The sequence below is a fragment of the Lipophrys pholis genome (genome assembly GCF_963383615.2).
Source record: "Lipophrys pholis genome assembly, chromosome: 19".
Lineage (NCBI taxonomy): Eukaryota > Metazoa > Chordata > Actinopteri > Blenniiformes > Blenniidae > Lipophrys > Lipophrys pholis.
In genome coordinates this window covers 475,469-500,853 of record NC_137647.1, presented here as the reverse complement: position 1 = coordinate 500,853, position 25,385 = coordinate 475,469, and the positions used below count along the sequence as shown (strand labels likewise).

General features: G+C 44.8%; 1 protein-coding gene across 1 annotated transcript in view; it reads left to right on the top strand.

Annotated features, from left to right (window-relative positions):
• Window positions 1-24,814, top strand: part of LOC308124453 (xylosyltransferase 1-like) — a gene marked incomplete at both ends in the record, with an annotated part of 30,745 nt that extends 5,931 nt beyond the window's left edge. The window contains 10 exons of the mRNA XM_080487437.1: window positions 1,348-1,808; window positions 7,175-7,359; window positions 8,075-8,277; window positions 13,973-14,053; window positions 14,976-15,192; window positions 15,759-15,935; window positions 19,501-19,769; window positions 21,850-22,045; window positions 23,091-23,427; window positions 24,492-24,814. Of these exons, the coding sequence (XP_080343563.1) occupies window positions 1,348-1,808; window positions 7,175-7,359; window positions 8,075-8,277; window positions 13,973-14,053; window positions 14,976-15,192; window positions 15,759-15,935; window positions 19,501-19,769; window positions 21,850-22,045; window positions 23,091-23,427; window positions 24,492-24,814 (2,449 nt within the window). The remainder of the gene's footprint in view (window positions 1-1,347; window positions 1,809-7,174; window positions 7,360-8,074; window positions 8,278-13,972; window positions 14,054-14,975; window positions 15,193-15,758; window positions 15,936-19,500; window positions 19,770-21,849; window positions 22,046-23,090; window positions 23,428-24,491) is intronic.
• Between the last annotated feature and the right edge of the window lie 571 nt (window positions 24,815-25,385).

Here is a 25,385-nt window from a genome sequence, read left to right as displayed (position 1 = left end):
GTGGATTGGGTGTGTGAGCATCTCGTACTCCGGTTTGATTCCTGTAACACACACACACACACACACACACGCACGCACGCACGCACGCACGCACGCACGCACGCACGCACGCACGCACGCACGCACGCACGCACGCACGCACGCACGCACGCACACACACACACACACACACACAGCTTCTATATTACAGATGAGTTAATGAAAGGTTGGTTGTCTGCGGAGCAGGTGATGACAGCTGATATTACTGTGTATGTGTGTGTGTGTGTGTGTGTCTGTGTGTCTGTGTGTGTGTGTGTGTGTGTGTGTGCGTGTGTGTGTGTGTGTGTGTGTGTGTGTGTGTGTGTGTGTGTGTGTGTGTGTGTGTGTGTGTGTGTGTGTGTGTGTGTGCGTGCGTGTGTGTGTGCGTGCGTGCGTGCGTGTGTGTGTGTGTGTGTGTGTGTGTGTGTGTGTGTGTGTGTGTGTGTGTGTGTGTGTGTGTGTGTGTGTGTCTTTGAGAGAGAGTGATGTACGAACACATGATCCCAGGAACACATAGAAATGGAGATCTGAGGGATTAAACACACATCCAGGCTTTTCTGCTGAAACACACACACACACACGCACACACACACACACACACACACACACACACACACACACACACACACACACACAGCTTTTATATTACAGATTTAAACCTTCAAATATCATTTTCTCACTGAAACATTAAAACATGATTAATTAACATCTTGATTTATTATAATTAGATTTTACATTTCTTCAGTCGAGTGGAACTTTAACGTTTATTGTTGAAATAAAGTTAAAATGTCTTAGAAAACAAGAATACTCCCTTTATAATGCCTCTTTGTGTTTTTTATTAGAAATGTGTGCTTTTTAACATAAAAGTCTGATATTAATCAGATACATTTTTTTTGTATTTAATAATTTAATAGATTTTGGTAGAATAAATAAAAATTGCAGAGTTAAGAGTTGATTTTTCTCTAATTTGTGACTTTAATGAAAAAGAAGGTTTTTGCACCATAATGAATTAAACTATGACTGCGAAACAGTTTTTAATAGATGTGTATTTCTATTTGTAGTTTTTTGGGGGTAAATTTCTGAGGTTTTTCAGAACTTTAAACCAAAAAACTATTAAACAAAAACAAAAACTTTTTTTTTTGTCAATATAGAATTTCCTTAAAAAAAAATCAAGACATTAATAGAAAAGTTTCCAGGTTTTCTTTTGTAAATCTTCTTTCTAACAAATTTCTTCTCTGACATTTAATGAATTTATTTGAAAACTAAACGCTTCTTGTCTGGAGAATAAACCTGTTTGACTTTCTGACTCGTGTTTCAGGACGTTTCCAGACCGAAGGAGAAACTTCGCCCCGACAGCAACAACAACGAGAACTCGGTGCCGAAGGACTTCGACTCCATCGACAGTGACAGTAACCTCGGCGCTCGGTCGCAACGCCAGCGGGCGCCGGGCGCCAAGCGCAAGCTGGACAAGGCAGCGCAGGGCATGCTGGGAAACCAAGTCCTGAAATATCCTCCCGGTCAGCCCAGGGGGGCGGGGCATGGTTCAAACCACACCCACGTCCTGAAGCCCCACCCCCAGCTGCCCACCGTCCCCGCGGCCCCGCCCTCGCACGCTACCGCGGAGCACAGGAAGCAGCAGTCGCAGTGCGAGGTCAGCGGGAAGGAGGCCATCTCCGCTCTGTCGCGGGCGAAGAGCCGCGGCTGCCGGCAGCAGATCGTGGAGGTTTACTGCAAACACAAAGAAAAGGCGCTGATGCCCCAGAAAGTACCTCGATTCTGCCCCGTGGAAGGTGAGTCCGCTTAAAGTACCTCAAGTAAAAACACCTGTTGACGCTGGTTGCCATGGTGATTCCAGAGGAGACTCAGAAACACAACCTGTGAACAACAACCACCGTAACTCCTGGATTATTGAGCACACCTGAATGTAGGCCACGCCCACCAAGTGTAGATATAAAGGCTGCAGGCGTCCTCGTCATGTCGTCCATACGTCCTCGTCATGTCGTCTCGACGTCCTCGTCATGACGTCCATACGTCCTCGTCATGTCGTCTCGACGTCCTCGTCATGACGTCCATACGTCCTCGTCATGTCGTCCATACGTCCTCGTCATGTCGTCCGGACGTCCTCGTCATGACATCCGGACGTCCTCGTCATGTCGTCTGGACGTCCTCGTCAGGTCGTCCATACGTCCTCGTCATGACGTCCATACGTCCTCGTCATGTCGTCTCGACGTACTCGTCATGTCGTCCATACGTCCTCGTCATGTCGTCCGGACGTCCTCGTCATGACGTCCATACGTCCTCGTCATGTCGTCCATACGTCCTCGTCATGTCGTCTCGACGTCCTCGTCATGACATCCGGGCGTCCTCGTCATGTCGTCTGGACGTCCTCGTCAGGTCGTCCATACGTCCTCGTCATGACGTCCATACGTCCTCGTCATGTCGTCTCGACGTACTCGTCATGTCGTCCATACGTCCTCGTCATGTCGTCTCGACGTCCTCGTCATGACGTCCATACGTCCTCGTCATGTCGTCCGGACGTCCTCGTCATGACGTCCATACGTCCTCGTCATGTCGTCCATACGTCCTCGTCATGTCGTCCATACGTCCTCGTCATGTCGTCCGGACGTCCTCGTCATGACGTCCATACGTCCTCGTCATGTCGTCCATACGTCCTCGTCATGTCGTCTCGACGTCCTCGTCATGACATCCGGGCGTCCTCGTCATGTCGTCTGGACGTCCTCGTCAGGTCGTCCATACGTCCTCGTCATGACGTCCATACGTCCTCGTCATGTCGTCTCGACGTACTCGTCATGTCGTCCATACGTCCTCGTCATGTCGTCTCGACGTCCTCGTCATGACGTCCATACGTCCTCGTCATGTCGTCCGGACGTCCTCGTCATGACGTCCATATGTCCTCGTCATGTCGTCCGGACGTCCTCGTCATGTCGTCTCGACGTCCTCGTCATGTCGTCTCGACGTCCTCGGCTCCTTTTGCACAACCTCTTGGAAATGGATCTACATGCTGACCTGTGTTGCCAGATTGGGCGGGTATCCCCCACATGTGGAGCCAAATTGTCTTGCGTTTTTAAATTTTTTATTTGTTTTTGGACTTGTATTTTGTTTATTACTTTCCATTAACAAAATACAATTATAAATACAAACTCTCAGTCTCATGGTAGAGGGTTCATGTCCCACGCCGGGCGCCACCTTCCTGAGGGCTCTCCACCTTCCTGTGGGCTCTCCACCTTCCTGTGGGCTCTCCACCTTCCTGTGGGCTCTCTACCTTCCTGTGGGCTCTCCACCTTCCTGTGGGCTCTCCACCTTCCTGTGGGCTCTCCACCTTCCTGTGGGCTCTCCACCTTCCTGAGGGCTCTCCACCTTCCTGTGGGCTCTCCGCCTGCAGGAAGGTTCTTAATGGTGCAATGTGATCTGGGTGACGGTGCTCAGACTGACACCCCCACCACCAGGGAACGGATAAGAGGGAGGAGATGGATGGATGGATGGAAACACAATCTACTAACTCCTTCTCAGGCCCAAACACAACAAACTCACTCCGTTTGGCTTTGCTACTTAAAAACCCCCAAAATACAATTCAATAGATAAAACTGTAATAAAACTAAAACTGTTAATCAATAGTAATGACCAAAATAAAAACAAATATATATCTATATACACACACATATTTACAGACATGAGCAGAGATCCTGTTTAACGCAGTTGTTTTTAATCCTCGGTACGTTTCTCATGTAAAAGTCGTCTCATAAGATAAGATAAGATAAGATAAGATAAGATAAGATAAGATAAGATAAGATAAGATAAGATAAGATAAGATAAGATAAGATAAGATAAGATAAGATAAGATAAGATAAGATCTCCTTTATTTATCTCGCATGTGGAGAAATGTTCAGTGGTACAACAGGATAGTAAAGAGAAAGAAGTACACATAGCAGGAACTAAAAAAAAGCAGATAAAAATACAATATAATAGAATGAAAATGAGGTTTTCCTTTGTGTTTCGGCTGAAACACTGAGTCAGATCTGGACACCCTGGTGCTGAACCCCGGTGCTGAACCCCGGTGCTGAACCCCGGTGCTGAATCCCGGTGCTGAACCCCGGTGCTGAATCCCGGTGCTGAATCCCGGTGCTGAACCCCGGTGCTGAACCCCGGTGCTGAACCCCGGTGCTGACCGGCGTGGCGTCCAGATTTACTTCCATACTGCCGTCCGATGGAGGCGGCGTTTTAAATGTAGTGTGAAACGATCACGCAAAGCAATTTGATCTCAGGACTGATCATCGAGACCTGCAGTGAGTTCAGTTCAGCTAACATCAGATTATAGAGCATCTTCTTCCTCTAATGTCAGATTATAGAGCATCTTCCTCCTTTAATCCAGATTACAGAGCATCGTCCTCCTCTAACAACAGATTACAGAGCATCTTCCTCCTCTAACTGATGTGGTATTTCACCGTCTTCAGAACTGAATAAGCCCCGCCCCTGTGACCTCTGGGGCCTCAGGTTGAGCTCCGCTGCTCTAGATTCACAGAACGAGCTGCTGATGAATCGAGACGCAGAGTTTCTTCCAGGTCTACCTCCTGAGCAGCGTTTTCAGACGCGGAGCGGCGGCTCTATTTCCAGCTCCGCCGGCCGCGAGGACGAGTCCCATCCAGCGTAATGACACCGTAATTAAAGACGCAGCAGTTTGTGGTCTTATTCCTGGAGAGGCTGACTAATGATCCTCCCTGCTCCATCATGTGATTACAGACCGCCTGGATTAAAACGCCGGTCTGAGTCCCACTGCGCCCGCTGGGGGGACACACCTCCTGATTACTGTCATTCCCCCGCCGTCCCAGCATGCACTGCAGCTCACAAAGGTCACTAATTAGGCCTCGACCCGAAGTGTCTGAAGGTTCAGATCCACTCAGAGAGACGGAGGAGCTTCCAGAAAGGGTGGAGGCAAAGACACGAGATCAGAGAGACGGAGGAGCTTCCAGAAAGGGTGGAGGCAAAGACACGAGATCAGAGAGACGGAGGAGCTTCCAGAAAGGGTGGAGGCAAAGACACGAGATCAGAGAGACGGAGGAGCTTCCAGAAAGGGTGGCGGCAAAGACACGAGATCAGAGAGACGGAGGAGCTTCCAGAAAGGGTGGAGGCAAAGACATGAGATCAGAGAGACGGAGAAGCTTCCAGAAAGGGTGGAGGCAAAGACACGAGATCAGAGAGACGGAGGAGCTTCCAGAAAGGGTGGAGGCAAAGACACGAGATCAGAGAGACGGAGAAGCTTCCAGAAAGGGTGGCGGCAAAGACACGAGATCAGAGAGACGGAGGAGCTTCCAGAAAGGGTGGAGGCAAAGACACGAGATCAGAGAGACGGAGGAGCTTCCAGAAAGGGTGGAGGCAAAGACATGAGATCAGAGAGACGGAGGAGCTTCCAGAAAGGGTGGAGGCAAAGACATGAGATCAGAGAGACGGAGGAGCTTCCAGAAAGAGTTAAAGATCTACAGATTCTGGAAAAGCTGTCAGGGTCATTTCAGTATCAAACTCAGGTTTAATGACAATTTTGAAATGTGGAAAAATGTGTTTTTATTGTGGGCGTCTATTATTTATCTATCTATCTATCTATCTATCTATCTATCTATCTATCTATCTATCTATCTATCTATCTATCTATCTCTCTATCTATCTATCTATCTATCTATCTATCTATCTATCTCTCTATCTATCTATCTCTCTATCTATCTATCTATCTATCTATCTATCTATCTATCTATCTATCTATCTATCTATCTATCTATCTATCTATCTATCTATCTATCTATCTCTCTATCTATCTATCTATCTATCTATCTATCTCTCTATCTATCTATCTATCTATCTATCTATCTATCTATCTATCTCTCTATCTATCTATCTATCTATCTATCTATCTCTCTATCTCTCTATCTATCTATCTATCTATCTATCTATCTATCTCTCTCTCTATCTATCTATCTATCTATCTATCTATCTATCTATCTATCTATCTATCTATCTATCTATCTATCTATCTATCTCTCTCTCTATCTATCTATCTATCTATCTCTCTATCTATCTATCTATCTATCTATCTATCTATCTATCTATCTATCTATCTATCTCTCTATCTATCTATCTATCTATCTATCTATCTATCTATCTATCTATCTATCTCTCTATCTATCTATCTATCTATCTATCTATCTCTCTATCTATCTATCTATCTATCTATCTATCTATCTATCTCTATCTCTCTATCTATCTATCTATCTATCTATCTATCTATCTCTCTATCTATCTATCTATCTCTATCTCTCTATCTATTTATTTATTTATTTATGCCCACGTGCAAAACAAACAAACAAAACAAGAAAAACAAACAGAATCAATATAAAAAATCTAAGAAGAGACATTCATCTAAATGAGTAATCCAGAAGTTCCTGGACTCCAGCTGGACAATGTGTGTGTGGAGGGAGGCGTGTGTGTTCACACCACAACGGTGCTTGGAGCAACTTTTTGAAAACACAACTTTTCTTCCCTTCTGGTGTCAGCGGACGTCGTTTTGTAAACGTAAATACAAACATTTTCTGAAGTTGAACCACAAAAACGATACGTTTTCAAATGTTGTCATGGAAACGGTCCCTGAGTCACACAACAACATTAAACATTCCACATTTTACTTAAAATACTGACTAATTCATAAATGATGTACAACTTCACAAGAAAAACATGTAATAATGAACATGTAAATAAATCTTCATTTTTAAGTATGATTGATGGATTCTGTGAAGATATTCAATCAAATAAAAGAACATACATCTATAACGCATCTTTTAGAAAGAAGATCAATTTACTTTGATATCTGTAGAAAATATTTTATATAATTTACAATATGAGATTTTAGAAATTTCAGTCTGAAATTTTTTAGGAAATTTCACATAAAAAACTCACAAATTTCAAGCAATTTTAAAAATGATATATACCAAAAATAATACCTACATATTTTACACAAATTTGTCATAATAAAACTGAATTGTGAGATTAATATATGAAATTATGGGAAATTTTCTTCAAGTTCAGGTGAAACTTCAGTGGATTATTTTACATTGTTAGTTTCTGAATGAAACTGATGTGTGTCGCTCTGCAGGTAAAACCAGTGTGAACGTTCAGTGGGACGACGCCGCCGCCACCGCCGCCGCCGCCGCCGCCGCCGCCACGCCCGTCCGGCTGGCCTTCGTGCTCGTGGTCCACGGCCGAGCCTCTCGCCAGTTCCAGCGTCTCTTCAAATCCATTTATCACTCGTCACACTTCTACTACGTCCATGTGGACCAGGTGAGACCAGACAGGTCAAGCTTGTCTTCTTCATGTTGAGGCTCTTCTTCTTCTTATTGTTTCATTTTGTGTATTTTTCAGTCTGAACTTTGTTGTTAAGTTGAACCGTTTGTTAGATTTGATACGAACTTGGATCCAAATCCACAAAATTTGAAATTTATACCAAACAATGATTTAAAAAAAGAAATGCTGCAATATAAAAGAAAAACCTCCACAAACTCAGAAAGTACCCCCACAGATATTATAAGAGTTTGTAAATACACACAGAATAACACATTTTTATAATAATTTAAATTCTCATATTTACAAGAACTGAATTCAAAAAACTAAACTTTAAATAAGAAAATGACCAAATTACTATTAAATACTAAATTGAATGAATTCATCACTTTTCACAGATAGAAAACATAAACTGATCAATTAGATCCAATGAAACTATGAAAAATAAAGTTTTATCAACTTAAAACATGAAACGCAAATAAAAATTATGATAAAATTCTTTTTAATACAAATTCAATTGCGTATTGATTTCTTTTCTTTTTTTTTTACATCAGGTTAGAAGTTATTTCTTTAAGTATATCTAGCTAATCCTAACAAATGTTATTTCTTTATTTAAATGTAAATAGTTCAGATTTCTGATCTGCTTCTTGATGTATTTTCCATTATGAGAGTGAAGCCCTGCTGATAGAATCAACTCTCCTCTGCTCCGTCTCAGAGGTCCAACTTCCTCCAGCGGGAGGTTCTGTCCCTGGCCAGCCGCTACCAGAACGTCAGGGTGACGCCCTGGAGGATGTCCACCATCTGGGGCGGGGCCAGCCTGCTCACCATGTACCTGCGCAGCATGGAGGACCTGCTGAAGATGGACGACTGGGCCTGGGACTTCTTCATCAACCTCAGCGCTGCAGACTTCCCCGTCAGGTGAGGCGGAGGCGGAAACAAAAGGAAGTTTTCTGCATACATGAGGATTTCTGCAAATTCATCCAAAGTAAATAACAGTGGGCCCAATCCGGAGCCTGGCCTGGCGGCCCTGCTGTCATGCAGGCTGGTTGTAATTCCTCAGGACTTGTCTGGTGTCTTGATAGAGTTTGTGGAGCTTCAGTCCCTGGAGCAGAGCTGCTCCTGAAGGTTTGAGGGTCAGACGGGTCAGACGGGTCAGACGGGTCGCTCCGTCTCTTCCTGGGTCTGAACGCCACTGAGACGTTGTGCTCGTGGCTCCGGCTGCTTTTCTCCCCCCAAAGAAAACCCAGGAGCAGAGTTCTGTTTGATTCGACTCGGCTGCTCAGGTTCATTTATATAAAGTTGATTAGATCCTGCAGCTGGAATCACATCTAGACGTATTGAGTCTGTGTGGAAGCAGCAACTTTATCCCTCAGAGTCCTGATGAAACCCCGAGAGCAGTCAGGAACAACACCTCGCCTCGTTTCCTAATCCTTCAGATGAACGTTTGACGCTGCACACTGGAAGATGTCTGGAGGGTAATGATGAACAAACAGTGGCCCCATTGTGGAGCCCTGAGGGTCACACAGGCGCCTGTTTACAGACGCCAACACAAAGACTGAATATCACCAAGATGGTTTAAAAATCAACATTTGTTTTCATTCATACAAATCAAACCACGTGCTGAATATTGCAAACAAAGCAATCACACATTGTGAAATAATATATAAAATAAAACAAAGTGCTGGAACACGGCGACCCGTCCTCCTGAACACGGCGACCCGTCCTCCTGAACACGCCTCCAGCTAAAATCCATAGCATGAGCAGCACGTCAATAGGCGATGACGCAGGCCGGCCTTGCCGAGTCGATGTGGAGCAGAGCGAGTTCTTCCACTCTGGACAGAGTCACAAAACCACAGGAAGCAACAATCTGCACTTTGACTTTATTTCAGGCAGAAAGCAGAATTTAGGAATCAAATTTATGGACTATAACTCACCTCTGTTAGAAAAGTTTAAAAAACATGACAATGGTCCAGATTATAGAGCATCTTTCTCCTATAACATCAGATTATAGAGCATCTTCCTAATCTAACATCAGATTATAGAGCATCCTCCCAATGTAACATCAGATTATAGAGCATCCACCTCCTCCGACATCTCATTATAGAGCATATTCCTAATCTAACATTGGATTATAGAGCATCTTCCTAATCTAACATCAGATTATAGAGCATTTCCCTAATCTAACATCAGATTATAGAGCATCCTCCTCCTCCAACATCCCATTATAGAGCATCCCCCTAATCTAACATCAGATTATAGAGCATCTTCCTAATCTAACATCAGATTATAGAGCATCCACCACCTCCAACATCCCATTATAGAGCATCTCCCTAATCTCACACCAGATCATAGAGCACCGTCCTCCTCCAATATCCCAGTATAGAGCATCCTCCAACACCAGATTATAGAGCATCTCCCTAATCTCACCCCAGATCATTTGAGCATCCTCCTCCTCTAACATCAGAACATAGAGCATCTTCCTAACTAACATCAGATTATCGAGCATCTTCCTCCTTTAGCATCAGACTATAGAGCATCTTCATGACAATAAAGTTGCTCTATCTTTATGGAGCACCATAATATTCATCCATGTGTTTTTTTCTCAAATTAAAAAAACATTTTCAGTAACTTCACATCACATGTAACAAAACTAAAAAAGTCAGTTTATAATTAGATTAGAAGCATGTTAGTTGGTATGCAGCGTCTCACACACACACACACACACACACACACACACACACACACACACACACACACACACACACACACACACACACACACACACACACACACACACACACACACACACACACACACACACACACACACACACACACACACACACACACACACACACGCCTGTGGTTCGATAACGACTGTAATCAGCAGTAATCAGCGATCCGTCTGTCTGTTGTCGGGACGCCGGCCCGGTGCATGCTGGGACCCCCCCCCCCCCCCCCCTCCCCCCCCCTAACAGGAAGCAGAACAGGGGTAAACATAACGTACCCAGCTGCCACTAACACTGCTGCTTTGCCCCTACATGGAAGATAGTTTTCAGTTTTCCAAACCAAACATGCATCTTCACACTTCCTGTTTTCCTCTGAAGCCATTAAAGGAAGAATCCTCCTTCAGATGTGTAAAGAAGGAAAGAAGTGGCGGTGTGTGTGTTGACTGTGTTGACTGTGTGTCTGTTGACTCTGTTGACTGTGTGTCTGTTGACTGTGTGTCTGTTGACTGTGTTGACTGTGTGTTGACTGTGTCTGTTGACTGTGTTGACTGTGTTGACTGTGTTGACTGTGTGTCTGTTGACTGTGCTGACTGTGTGTTGACTGTGTGTTGACTGTGTTGACTGTGTGTCTGTTGACTGTGTTGACTGTGTGTTGACTGTGTTGACTGACTGTGTTGACTGTGTGTTGACTGTGTTGACTGTGTGTCTGTTGACTGTGTGTTGACTGTGTGTCTGTTGACTGTGTTGACTGTGTGTTGACTGTGTGTTGACTGTGTTGACTGTGTTGACTGTGTTGACTGTGTGTCTGTTGACTGTGTTGACTGTGTGTTGACTGTGTGTTGACTGTGTTGACTGTGTGTCTGTTGACTGTGTTGACTGTGTGTTGACTGTGTTGACTGTGTGTCTGTTGACTGTGTGTTGACTGTGTTGACTGTGTGTTGACTGTGTGTTGACTGTGTGTTGACTGTGTGTTGACTGTGTGTCTGTTGACTGTGTTGACTGTGTGTTGACTGTGTGTTGACTGTGTTGACTGTGTGTCTGTTGACTGTGTTGACTGTGTTGACTGTGTGTTGACTGTGTGTTGACTGTGTGTCTGTTGACTGTGTTGACTGTGTGTTGACTGTGTTGACTGACTGTGTTGACTGTGTGTCTGTTGACTGTGTGTTGACTGTGTGTTGACTGTGTTGACTGTGTGTCTGTTGACTGTGTTGACTGTGTGTCTGTTGACTCTGTTGACTGTGTGTCTGTTGACTGTGTGTTGACTGTGTGTCTGTTGACTGTGTTGACTGTGTGTTGACTGTGTGTTGACTGTGTTGACTGTGTTGACTGTGTTGACTGTGTTGACTGTGTGTCTGTTGACTGTGTTGACTGTGTGTTGACTGTGTGTTGACTGTGTTGACTGTGTGTCTGTTGACTGTGTTGACTGTGTTGACTGTGTGTTGACTGTGTGTTGACTGTGTGTCTGTTGACTGTGTTGACTGTGTGTCTGTTGACTGTGTTGACTGTGTGTTGACTGTGTTGACTGTGTGTCTGTTGACTGTGTTGACTGTGTTGACTGTGTTGACTGTGTGTTGACTGTGTGTTGACTGTGTGTTGACTGTGTTGACTGTGTGTTGACTGTGTGTTGACTGTGTGTCTGTTGACTGTGTTGACTGTGTGTCTGTTGACTGTGTTGACTGTGTGTTGACTGTGTTGACTGTGTGTCTGTTGACTGTGTTGACTGTGTTGACTGTGTGTTGACTGTGTTGACTGACTGTGTTGACTGTGTGTTGACTGTGTGTCTGTTGACTGTGTTGACTGTGTGTCTGTTGACTGTGTTGACTGTGTGTTGACTGTGTTGACTGTGTGTCTGTTGACTGTGTTGACTGTGTTGACTGTGTGTTGACTGTGTTGACTGACTGTGTTGACTGTGTGTCTGTTGACTGTGTTGACTGTGTTGACTGTGTGTCTGTTGACTGTGTTGACTGTGTGTTGACTGAGTGTGTTGACTGTGTTGACTGTGTGTTGACTGTGTGTTGACTGAGTGAGGTCACCTTCAGGTTAGACACAGTTTTTTCTTCTTCTGCTGCACAAACAGAGAAGAAGAAGAACACGACTCTCCCAGTTATTAACCGTCTGAAGCTTCCAGACTCTGATGTGACGAATTAAAGTTTCACTTCAGTGAGTAAAGAAGAAAAACAGAGTTTTCACACTCAGTTTGATATCGAAGGTCTCAGACGGGAGATCAACCGTCCTGACGATGTGTTTGATTTAGACTCCGTCTCTTTTCTCCCCAAAGTCTGCATCAATGCAACATCATGAAAACGACTCAAAACAGTGTAGTACATCAGTCAGGCCTATAGGTGGCGCTGTAATTCCACAGAAATACACCGAAAATTGAGAAGAAGACAGGGAGCATGAAAAAATCCTCGTATTGGACAAATCCAGCATGTGTCCTTATTAAAGCGACGAGCATCAGCAGCTTCTGCAGCGCCACCTGGAGCAGGTCGTCCGCCTTGTTTTTGTTCAGTGACGTCACGGAGAGGGAGGCGGGGTTATAGGTGGAGAGCGCACCATGACATCATCGTTTTCAGCTAATGTGCGTCTTGTCCTTCCACACGCCAAAGCTGGGGTGGAGTTTTCACATTTCTCCACCCTGGAACCTGTTTAAAAAACGTTTTCAGGCTCCATAAACTCTGGTTGTGTTTTTGGTGGTTGTCTGTTCACACGACATCGGAGCCACTGAAGACTCAACTTTTTGGAAACAGCTTCCAAAGTGGAGCTTTTTGAAAACGTTTGGCCCAATCACCATGTAAACAGAGGAAATGCTACTCCTGGTCACCATGGTAACCAGTTCTTCTGCACATGCTCAGTAGAGCCAATCAGAACAAAGTTTCCTCTCTGGTGTCATGACTCCCAGACCACATTCTCCTGGACTTGGTACTTTTATTTTGACAGTCACCGTAATACCAATCCAACTTGGTACTTTTATTTTGACAGTCACCGTAATAACAATCCAACTTGGTACTTTTATTTTGACAGTCACCGTAATAACAATCCAACTTGGTACTTTTATTTTGACAGTCACCGTAATAACAATCCCACTTGGTGGTTTTATTTTGACAGTCACCATAATAACAATCCCACTTGGTGGTTTTATTTTGACAGTCACCATAATAACAATCCCACTTGGTACTTTTATTTTGACAGTCACCATAATAACAATCCCACTTGGTAGTTTTATTTTGACAGTCACCATAATAACAATCCCACTTGGTGGTCTGTCCATTAGAATGTTCTCCCAGTGTTCATGTTTGTTAAGTAGGGGTCCAACATTGTTTTCAGGGTTTCTGTTGTCATGGAAACAGACATTTCTGTGTAAAAACGAAATCTCGTGGCGTGAACGACCTTAACTTCTGGTCTGATGGAAGAGAGGAAGGCAGGATGACGGCGAGCTGACGTCACCATCCTGAGAATCACCGTCCTGAGAATCACCATCCTGAGAATCACCATCCTGAGAATCACCGTCCTGAGAATCACCATCCTGAGAATCACCATCCTGAGAATCACTGTCCTGAGAATCACCATCCTGAGAATCACTGTCCTGAGAATCTGTAATAACAGATTTGTGGACGCCGGCGTCACTAGGTGGCGCCGTGGAGCTCCAGCTGCTACCGACCAGCACAAACCAGGCTGAGGAGGAACACTCGGACTGGTTCCCACAGCTCACAGATGGTTTGCTCGTTGGAAGTTTCACTTCATTTTTCACAATCTTGTTTTGTTTGGCTGCTCTTTCCTTTTTGTTTATTACTGATTTATTAAAGCAGATCCTCTTTCCTCCGGCTCTACGTTTCTCCTCTGTTCTCCAGGTTTGACTTTGTTGTTCCTGTTTCCGTCTGTCCTCAGGACCAACGAGCAGCTGGTGGCGTTTCTGTCCAAATATCGTGACTTGAACTTCATTAAATCTCACGGCAGAGACAACGCACGGTAAGAGTTCAGTCACGGAACATCTTTGTCATTAATGCGTCAAACTGTTTTCATAGTTTGAATGAATAAAAAGAGGTGAGAACTGGTTTGGTGTTCCTCAGGGATCATCTCTGGATCCTCTTGACTTTTCTTTTTTTAAATAAAGGTATCGTGAACAAACTTTTCTTTTGATGTAATCACATATATAAACAGAAGACAGAGTGTCATCTGCATAGAAACTGACTTTTACCTTCATTCACGTTGGAGGTTTGAACAGTTCCTTGTTTACTTTAAGATCCTCTTGAGACGATGTTATGGTTCCCCTCATTGTGTGAAATCATATTTATTTTCAGTTCTAATACAAGATTAAAAACAGATTTAGGAGGAACGTCGGTCCAAACGATCCACGTTTCTTGTTCTTGTCTGCAGCTGAATGTTTCTCTGATCTGGAGTCGTTAGGAGTTCCTCAGGGTTCTCATCTGGGTCCTCTTTACTTTTTATTTTGCCGTTTCTATAGATAAACGTTTTCATCTGAACTACATTTCTTTTTTAATTGTATTTCATTTTGATGTGTTTTCTCTTATTCTTAATTATGTTATTAGATATGCTGCCACATTCATCTAAAGATTCTTTTCATTTCTTACTTTTCTAAACCTTTTTGTATTTTTTATTCACTCTTTTTGTTTCACCATTAAAAACTTCTCAATTCAGTCTATTAGTATTTCAGAATAGATTTACTGCTTATATTGAGTCTATTATAACTATTATAAACTTATCTTGCAGATGTTTTATTCTACAGATAATGTGGTACATTTCATCAGGTTAAAGTTAGAAAATATATTTTGCTGCTTTTTTCCATAAACTTGTTTTTTAGGAGCAAAAGTTAAAGATCCAATAGAATCTGTCTCCGGCGTTCATTTAAACTCTGCTTTGCTCCTGTCAGTTTCATCCGTAAACAGGGTTTGGACCGTCTCTTCTACGAGTGCGACGCCCACATGTGGCGTCTGGGAGACCGAAAGATCCCCGAGGGAATCGCCGTGGACGGAGGCTCTGATTGGTTCCTGCTCAACCGGCGCTTCGTGGACTACGTGGTGAATTCTGAGGACGAGCTGGTCAGCAGCATGAAGCGCTTCTACGCCTACACACTGCTGCCTGCTGAGGTGACACACACACACACACACACACACACACACACACACACACACACACACACACACACACACACACACACACACACACACACACACACACACACACACACACACACTGAAATAACTTCAAACTCTCAATTTTTTCAAGTGTTTATTTCTGAATATTAGTGTTTGAGGTTTCTAATTACTTTTTAAAAGAGTAATGATTTGACTGTTTTGGCTCTATAATTGGATGTTAGGGGAGGAAGATGCTCTATAATCTGGATGTTAGGGGAGGAAGATGCTCTATAATTGGATGTTAGGGGAGGAAGATGCTCTATGATCTGGATGTTAGGGGAGGAAGATGCTCTATGATCTTATGTTAAAGGAGGAAGATGCTCTATGATCTTATGTTAAAGGAGGAAGATGCTCTATGATCTGAGGTTAGAAGAAGTTAGAGGATGCAGGCTAATGCTAATGCTAATGCTAATGCATCAGTTGGATGTTTCCTGTTACTGTCAGTTGGTCGGAGTCGCTTCAGGATTAATGAGGATTGTTGTTGTTGTTGTTGTTGTTGTTGTTGTTGTTGCTTGCAGTCGTTCTTCCACACCGTGCTGGAGAACAGCGCCCTCTGTCAGACCATGGTGGACAACAACCTGCGTCTGACCAACTGGAACCGTAAACTGGGCTGTAAATGTCAGTACAAGCACATCGTGGACTGGTGCGGCTGCTCGCCAAACGACTTCAAGCCCTCCGACCTGCCGCGCTTCCAGGTGAGCCGCTGCTGACAACCGCTCTTTTTGGTCTTTGAGTTCCTGTCCTGGATCAGCGTTCCTTGGAGCCTGCCTACGTGCCTCTGAGCTTGACATCTCTCAGGGCCCAGAATAACCTCGCATTCACAAATTAGCAGCGCCGCTTTTACCTCCAGCTTGCGGCTGAGACTCGCTGTAACAACAGAGCGGCGGCCGGCGGTTTCTATAAGAGGAGCTGATCCTGGAACCAGCTGCACGGCAGGCTGGAGGTATTTTTAGAGCTTTGTAACTGAGGTTTCCAACGCCGTCATTATCATAATGTGGGGCTCCAGCGCTGGCAGGGTGGCTCGGAGGGAACCTCTCCAGGAAGAACTGGACTGAACTGCAGTCGGACTGAACCACTTTGGTCAACCTAAAGATAAAAGCAACAATATATTACGAAGGATATCACTAAAGTTACTATAATACATTAAAACCCACGAATCAGATTAGATTATTACTATTTCTAGGATGTGATGGGCAGCCATGGAGCTGGTGGGGGTCAAGGGTCATCAGGCCACCACTGCTCATAATACTGGATCAACTTTTTAAAACTACTCAGAAACCTGCAATTGACACAAATACACGTTTTCATGTTTCATATATTTTTATTTTTATTAGAGAGTTTTAAATAAAAGTAAAAATCTCCGGCTTGAATTCCCCAAAATTAATTATAGGAGTTAGAAAATATGAATTAAGACAAATAGTAACTAATAACCAGCTCACATTACTAATTGACTCTTTTTACTAAAGCAAAGTAAATCAAATAATTGATCAAAAAGAATCAAGAAAATATCCTGAAATAGTTATAAAACTTTAATACAATATTGTAAAGAGGAGCCGGAGCTGAACCCTGAGGGATGATTAATCTGCTTGGTTCAGCCCAATTACATCGTGAGTGGGCCGGCCGGTAAAATAGTTCCGTTATAACCTTTAAATTTAAATTTAAAAGTTTTTCTTCGTCGTGGCGCAGAGTGTATGGAATGAAAATGTCTTTATTTTCACAAAAAACAAACAATTACTACTGAAAATGACTCCAATCTCAACAGAAAGCTGATTTTAATAAAACCCAACAAACACAATGAAATATAAAAAAACTTCAATTAGTTCTAAATTATTATGATTCTAACTAAAGGAATCACGTCGTATGGAGGAAATGAACTCACTGTAGAAGTTCTGAGAACTTGTGGTGAGAAATAATGAAGAATGGTGACGAAGCCAGGCTTCACTGGCGGCTAAAAATAAGAGCGACGGGGTCGAGAGGGTCCGTCTGAGACGGTGGGACTGAATCAACGTGAAGGCAGGGCGGCTCCGTGTGGCTCTGATGTGGGATGGAGGGAGCAGGAACCCTGGGAGGGCCTCGGCCGCCCGCCTCCTCGTCTTTAGCTGCTCACGCCCGCCCGGTGACCTCATTGGCCCCGCCCACTGGCGGCAGATCACAGCCCAGCGTCAACATGACGGGTTTCCTCATTTCCACCACTTTATGATGTTTAAAGAGAAAACTGAAGACAGTTTGTTTAATCAACTCTGGTTTAGAAAACAAGTTTGTTCTGCCCCGTTAGTAATAGATTACTTGTCATTACGATGATCTGATTGATGAGTGGGAGCCTCACAACATCAAACAAAGGAACAACGTCGGAGTTTAAAGTTTAAAACTGCTGCAGGCGTCTGATCCTTCGTCTCAGTTCAACATTAAACTCTCAGCTGGAGGTGAAAACCTTGTTCTTATTGTCCTTTAACTGAGCATGTGCAGAGGAACTTTTCCAACTCTTCTTTTTTTCCTGCATTTCTACACGGAGTCAGAGTTTTTGAAAAGTTGTGTTTTCAGCGGCTCTGAGTCACTCTGGACTCCCGAAACCAAGTTCTGTGTTTTCACTTTTCAACCAAATAAACTGATCAGATGGTTTATCTCCACTAAGACTATCCTCCCATCCAGTGAGTGGATCCATCCCATAATGCTTTGTGATCACATGATCCCACATCCAGCGATAGAAGGAAGTATTGAAGATGATCATTGAGCTGCTCCAGTTTCAGAAATATTCTGTGAGCTTCACGTGGCGCCGTTATGTAACGTTCAGAGATCAATGGTGTTTCTATGGACTCTGCTCTGGGGGGCGCTATGGCTCTAATCTGACCTCTGACCCCCCGTGACTCCTCCTCTTTTGGGTTTAACAGCAGTTTGGATCCATAAAGTCGCACTACTGCCATCTGCTGGTTCCAGCTCGTCCATAACATTCCCACCGCTCAAAAGAAAGAAAGAAAGGAAGAAAGAAAGAAGGAAAGAAAGAAAGTCTTGAAGGCTATGGTGTAAAAACTCAACATATAATATGAGTTGAGTCTAAAGTGTTTTCAACAATCCAGAAGCAGATTGATCCATCCATCCATCCATCCATCCATCCATCCATCCATCCATCCATCCATCCATCCATCCATCCATCCATCCATCCATCTCCTCCCTCCCCGGGTGGTGGTGGTGTCAGTCTGAGCACCGTCACCCAGATCATATTGCACCATTAAGAACCTTCCTGCAGGTGGAGAGCCCACAGGAAGGTGGAGAGCCCTCAGGAAGGTGGAGAGCCCACAGGAAGGTGGAGAGCCCACAGGGAGGTGGAGAGCCCACAGGAAGGTGGAGAGCCCACAGGAAGGTGGAGAGCCCACAGGAAGGTGGAGAGCCCTCAGGAAGGTGGAGAGCCTACAGGAAGGTGGAGAGCCCTCAGGAAGGTGGAGAGCCCACAGGAAGGTGGCGCCCAGCGTGGGACATGAACCCTCTACCTAGAGACTGAGAGTCTGATGCTCTACCACCTGAGCTGGCCGGGGGACATGAACCCTCTACCTGGAGACTGAGAGTCTGATGCTCTACCACCTGAGCTGGCCGGGGGACATGAACCCTCTACCTGGAGACTGAGAGTCTGATGCTCTACCACCTGAGCTGGATGGGGGGCTGCTCAATCCAAACTGGGCTCCACACAGGAAGTCTGTTTAAAAGAGGCCAGGGAAGGTTTGACCAGCGCAGGTCAGGCTTCCAGAGTCTGTAGCTGCTTTAGAGGGTCTGAGTCTTTCTCTCAATGAGTCTGGGTTCAGTTCTGGTTTCAGATCAGGGTTCAGTTCTGGGTTCAGTTCAGGGTTCAGTTCTGGGTTCAGTTCAGGGTTCAGTTCTGGGTTCAGTTCAGGGTTCAGTTTAGGGTTCAGTTCAGGGTTCAGTTCTGGGTTCAGTTCAGGGTTCAGTTCAGGGTTCAGTTCAGGGTTCAGTTCAGGGTTCAGTTCAGGGTTCAGTTCTGGGTTCAGTTCTGGTTTAAAGAGTCTGGATATGACAGGACTCTCAGTTTCAGAATAGATCTCTTCTTCTTTGAGCTGTCGTCAAAAACTTCAGATAGTTTTCTGTCCATTGTTCCTCTTGCTGCTTCTTTCACTGACTCAACACACCATCTTGTGGTGAGAACTGGTATTGTATGAATGAATGGACTTTGGGAGGCGAACCTGCAGCACTTTGGTGTTTGAGATGAAACTGGTGTGAACCTTTCTCCTTTGTTGTCTCTCCTGACGGCAGCAAGCCTCCAGACCCACGTTCTTCGCCCGTAAGTTTGAGGCCAGCGTCAGCCAGGAGGTCATCAACCAGCTGGACAGCTTCCTGTTCGGGGCGTACCCCGCGGCGGCGGCGGGCCTCCAGGCCTACTGGGAGAACGTCTATGAGCAGGAGACGGACGGCGTGGCCAGCCTGCCGGACGCCGCGCTCAGCCATTACCATGCCTTCGCTCGCATGGGGCTGAGTCGTGCTGCCGGCTCGCTGCAGGGGCATCCCAACGACAACAGCTGCAGGTAGGCACCAGCAGGGGGCGCCGCTGAGCACAGACACAAAATCAACTACGCACAAGAAGTGAGTAACCATGTTTTATTGATTGTTTCTTGGTTAGAAAATAATTCTCATCTCTTTCTGTTGGAAAGCCGCTGGCTGACAAGATTTTATTTAACATCTTGGTCTCAGCTGATTATTCCTCAAAGGTTTCCTGCAAATTAAAAAGGGAAATAAACAGATTTCATATCAGATTTACCAACAAATCACTACAGCAACATGTACAATATTACAACAACAAAAAAATGTAAATTGTGTTTGATACTATTGATATTCTCACTGATGAATATAACTCCATAATCCAATCATTTTACAATAAAAAATGAGGACTCATGAGAGAATTAAAATTCTGTAGACAAAATCCATTAACACCACTGAAATATTCATTTATCTACATTCATTGAAATTTGCTCAGTTTCTTGATTTAATTATTCATTAAAATCCTCACTGAGCTAAAAGCTGCAATAAGAGCAACAGTGACTCAGTCGAAACATCACATTAATTATTGACATGTTTTTTCACTGCTGAGTCGTCATGAAACCAACGGAGGAGAAGTTAAACGTCCTGATGGTGTAATAATTTGTACACTTTGCACGTCATATTATAAAAAGTTCTGTCATTTGTCACAACTGAGCTGAAAGCGTCTCAGAGCAGCGAGTCGATGAAACGAGACTTTCCACTAAAATAAACTCACCGCTGCCGTTTGTCCAAATTAAATATGAAGATAAGGCCGACTTGTCCTGCTGCACAGTCAGGCTTCAGTCTCTGCACAGGCCGGCTTTTTCCAACTGTGTGTGTGTGTGTGTGTGTGTGTGTGGCGGGGGTGGGGCTGGGGTGGGGGGGGGGGGGGGGGTGAGCACAGTGGGTACAAGGAGCTACTTGTACTTGTTGCAGCAGTTGGGGTGGAGATCGGTGCCCCACATGAGTGGGAGTAGCATGTGTGTGTGTGTGTGTGTGTGTGTGTGTGTGTGTGTGTGTGTGTGTGTGTGTGTGTGTGTGTGTGTGTGTGTCGGAGGGCTAAAGAACGGCGAGCCTGTTCTCTTTGACCTGTGATTTTAAGCCTGCAGCATCTCAAAGCCACAAACGTTAGAAACGGGTCGGACCTCTGAGTTTGACTCTGTTCAACACTTCAGTTTAATTCTGCCTCTCCGTTCTCTGGGTTCTCTTGGTTCTCTGGGTTCTCTGGGTTCTCCTCAGTTCTCTGGGTTCTCCTCAGTTCTCTGGGTTCTCCTCAGTTCTCTGGGTTCTCCTCAGTTCTCTGGGTTCTCCTCAGGTCAATCCAACACAGTCATTTTACCCTAAATCAACATTGTGGAGTAATGAAGTGAGAGCCGGAGTCGCCACACCGGAACAAATGATCACATTCATTTCAGTCTCAGTCCAGAAAAAATGAAGAAACGTTCAACTGGAGCATAAATCAGGGCTGAATAATGTGGTTAGAAAACATCAGCAGGGAATAAATCAGGGCTCGGACACCAGATTAACTCTCACTTGTCCACATGAAATAGTGTCACTTTGTGAGACAACTTTTAAACTGGTGAGGAACAAATACGTGATTCTATCTTTATGTAATGTCTTTAAAAAGACAAAAGGTCATAAATGGTCCGTAAGAAGTGAAAAAAAGAGTGTAAAATCAATAAGAACTGGCCCATAACAATCAAAAAGTCCCTCCAAAACAACATAAATGAACAAAAACGGACACGAAAGAAGTCAAACAAACTGAAAGCAGTCAGAAAGAAATGAACCTTTTTTCCAACAAGCCAAAGAAAACAACAGAAAAAAGTCTGAAATGAACTAAAACGGGTTCATATCAAGTCAAAATGTGGTTTTAAAACATTAAATCAGGGCTTGGACACCAGATTAACTCTCATTACTTAAATTAAAATCCCTGTTCTGTTTAATAACTTTTAACTTGGTTGAGGAATAAAGACGTTGGTTGTATTTCTTTATGCTTTTTCTGATGCCGTGTGCAGAAGGCAGGATTATACTTCATATCTCTGGAACATCTGGGATTAAAAACCAGGATCTCTTTTGTTTGCTCCTCAGGTACATGTCCGAGCACCACCCGGTCTCCGTCCACCTCTACTTCCTGTCGGACCAGTTCCAGGGCTACCTGGTGCGCCACCTGGCCACCAACCGAGCCTCCGCCCAGCTGGAGAGCCTGGAGACCTGGGTGACGCCCAAAGACCACTTCACGCTCACCAGCCCGCCGCACGCCACCAACCGGCTGCTGCACGTCCAGGTCAGAGGGGGTTAACCCAACGCAGAGAGGATTTATTTACTAAGATCTAAAAACATTGTTCACAGAAAAACCTTCCCAAACCTCCAAACCGTGCCGATAGAACAGCAAGAAAATGATTAGAAATACATCAAGAAAACCTGGAACAAACCAGCAAATGACCCGGGAAGAATAAGTCCAAAAACCTCAAGAACAAATCCAGGGTCTGAGTGAAGAACCAAACTAGCAAAGAGCAAATGGTGACGATGTGAAAAGGAACGAACTGGATTAAGAACTGGTCACAAGAAAAAGGAGTGAGAAACAACCCAGAGATCTTATACATCATTATTGTTGTTGTTGTTGTTGTTGTTGTTGTTGTTGGACAGTAGAGCAAAATCCAGTGAAAAGCCTGAAACAAACCAACAAACCAACAAACCTGTCCTGATATCAGAAAGACACCCTGGAGCCAAAACACACTGGTTAACATTAAAACATTAAAACATTAAAACATTAAAACATTAAAACATTAAAACATTAAAACATTAAAACATTAAAACTTTAAAACTTTAAAACATTAAAACATTAAAACTTTAAAACTTTAAAACTTTAAAACATTAAAACTTTAAAACATTAAAACATTAAAACATTAAAACATTAAAACATTAAAACATTAAAACATTAAAACTTTAAAACTTTAAAACATTAAAACATTAAAACATTAAAACTTTAAAACTTTAAAACTTTAAAACATTAAAACTTTAAAACATTAAAACATTAAAACTTTAAAACTTTAAAACATTAAAACATTAAAACTTTAAAACATTAAAACTTTAAAACTTTAAAACATTAAAACATTAAAACATTAAAACATTAAAACATTAAAAATGTCCCAAATGAAACAAAAGTGGTTCGTCACAAATCCAGAACCTGAAGAAGTCCTAGCTGAACTGAGACGGGTCCATAAGGAGCCAAAACAAACCACCGTCCCCCAGAAACCAGAGAAATGAGGATTTATAATGTAAACGGCAGCAGGACATAGAAGAACTCCCAGAATGCCTCTGTGCCTCAGGTCGGGACCGACTGGGACCCAAAGGAGCGTCTGTTCCGGACCTGGGGCGGCGTTCTGGGGCCGCGGGACGAACCGGGGGCGGTGCAGCGCTGGAGCCGCAGCCAGAGCAACCTGACGGCCACCGTGGTGTGGATCGACCCCACCAACGTCATTGCCGCCACTTACGACATCCTGGTGGACGCCGCCGCCGAGGTCACGCACTACCGGCCGCCACTGGCGGCGCCGCTTAGGCCCGGTGTGTGGACGCTGCGGGTTCTGCACCACTGGAGCCCTCTGGGCCAGACCAGCTTCCTGGTGGCGCCGCTGGAGTTCCACCACCAGCAGCTCATCACCACCGGTGAGTCGCCGTTAACCTTCCTCCATCACCACGGTAACCCATCACCACGGTAACAGTCCCCCATCACCACGGTAACCCATCACCACGGTAACAGTCCCCCATCACCACGGTAACAGTCCCCCATCACCACGGTAACAGTCCCCCATCACCACGGTAACAGTCCCCCATCACCACATTCTGGACCATCATAAGGAAAGTTGATAACACATGTTAAATCAAAGTTGTTCATTATATTCTGGAAATCTCTCTTCCTCTCCTCTGAGGATAAACCCTCTGCTTCTCACTCTGACTCACAGTGTTCAGTGTTCAGTGTTCAGTGTTCAGTGCTCAGTGCTCAGTGTTCAGTGTTCAGTGTTCAGTGTTCAGTGCTCAGTGCTCAGTGTTCAGTGTTCAGTGTTCAGTGTTCAGTGTTCAGTGTTCAGTGTTCAGTGTTCAGTGCTCAGTGCTCAGTGCTCAGTGCTCAGTGCTCAGTGCTCAGTGTTCAGTGTTCAGTGCTCAGTGCTCAGTGCTCAGTGTTCAGTGCTCAGTGCTCAGTGTTCAGTGCTCAGTGTTCAGTGCTCAGTGCTCAGTGCTCAGTGCTCAGTGCTCAGTGCTCAGTGCTCAGTGTTCAGTGCTCAGTGCTCAGTGTTCAGTGTTCAGTGCTCAGTGTTCAGTGTTCAGTGTTCAGTGCTCAGTGCTCAGTGCTCAGTGCTCAGTGCTCAGTGCTCAGTGCTCAGTGCTCAGTGCTCAGTGCTCAGTGCTCAGTGCTCAGTGCTCAGTGTTCAGTGTTCAGTGTTCAGTGCTCAGTGTTCAGTGTTCAGTGTTCAGTGCTCAGTGCTCAGTGCTCAGTGCTCAGTGTTCAGTGCTCAGTGCTCAGTGCTCAGTGCTCAGTGCTCAGTGCTCAGTGCTCAGTGCTCAGTGTTCGGTGAATTTGCTGAATTCAGACGTGTTTGATTCAGGGTTAGTTTGTTCTGAAGGTTTTTTATGTTGTTTAAACTTTACTTCTCATCAGAGTACTGGAGTAGTGGAGGAAGTATGTTTGAATATTTAGCTGAGTTCTGACTAACGGATGTGTCCCGGTCCAGACGCAGCCCTGCGGCTGCACGCCGGCCCCCCCAGGAACTCCTACATGGAGCAGAGCTTCCACGGCCTGAACCCGGTGCTCCGCCTGCCCGTCAGCCTCGGTGCCGTGGAGGAGGCCGAGGCCAACGCCGGCCTGACGGGGGCGCCGCTGCGCCTGTGGCTCGACGGGCTGCTGGAGGGCCACTGGGCCGCCTCCGACGTCTGCTCCACCGGGCCGTCGGCCTGCCCCGTCATGCAGCGCTGCAGCCTGACGGTCTGGAGCGCCTCCAGCCCCGACCCCAAGTCTGAACTGACAGCACCACGAGAGGACGGACGAATCAGGTAGCAGGAGGAGGAGGAAGAGGAGGAGGAGGAGGAGGAAGATTAATGAAGGAAGGCATGAGGAGGTCATTTCCACCGAGTGTCTGATATTTATTTATTTAACGTTTGTGAGACTTCAGAGTGACGTCGGTTTGCTCACTTTTATTTACACTTAACTACAAAGTCGAGAGAACTCCAGGAAGTAGATGGATGGATGATGGATGGATGATGGATGGATGATGGATGGATGATGGATGATGGATGATGGATGATGGATGATGGATGGATGATGGATGGATGATGGATGGATGGATGGATGGATGATGGATGGATGATGGATGATGGATGGATGGATGGATGGATGATGGATGGATGGATGGATGGATGATGGATGGATGATGGATGGATGGATGGATGGATGGATGGATGATGGATGATGGATGGATGGTTGGATGATGGATGGATGTGTGGATGGATGGATGATGGATGGATGTGTGGATGGATGGATGGATGGATGATGGATGGATGATGGATGGATGATGGATGATAGATGGATGATGGATGATGGATGATGGATGATGGATGATGGATGATGG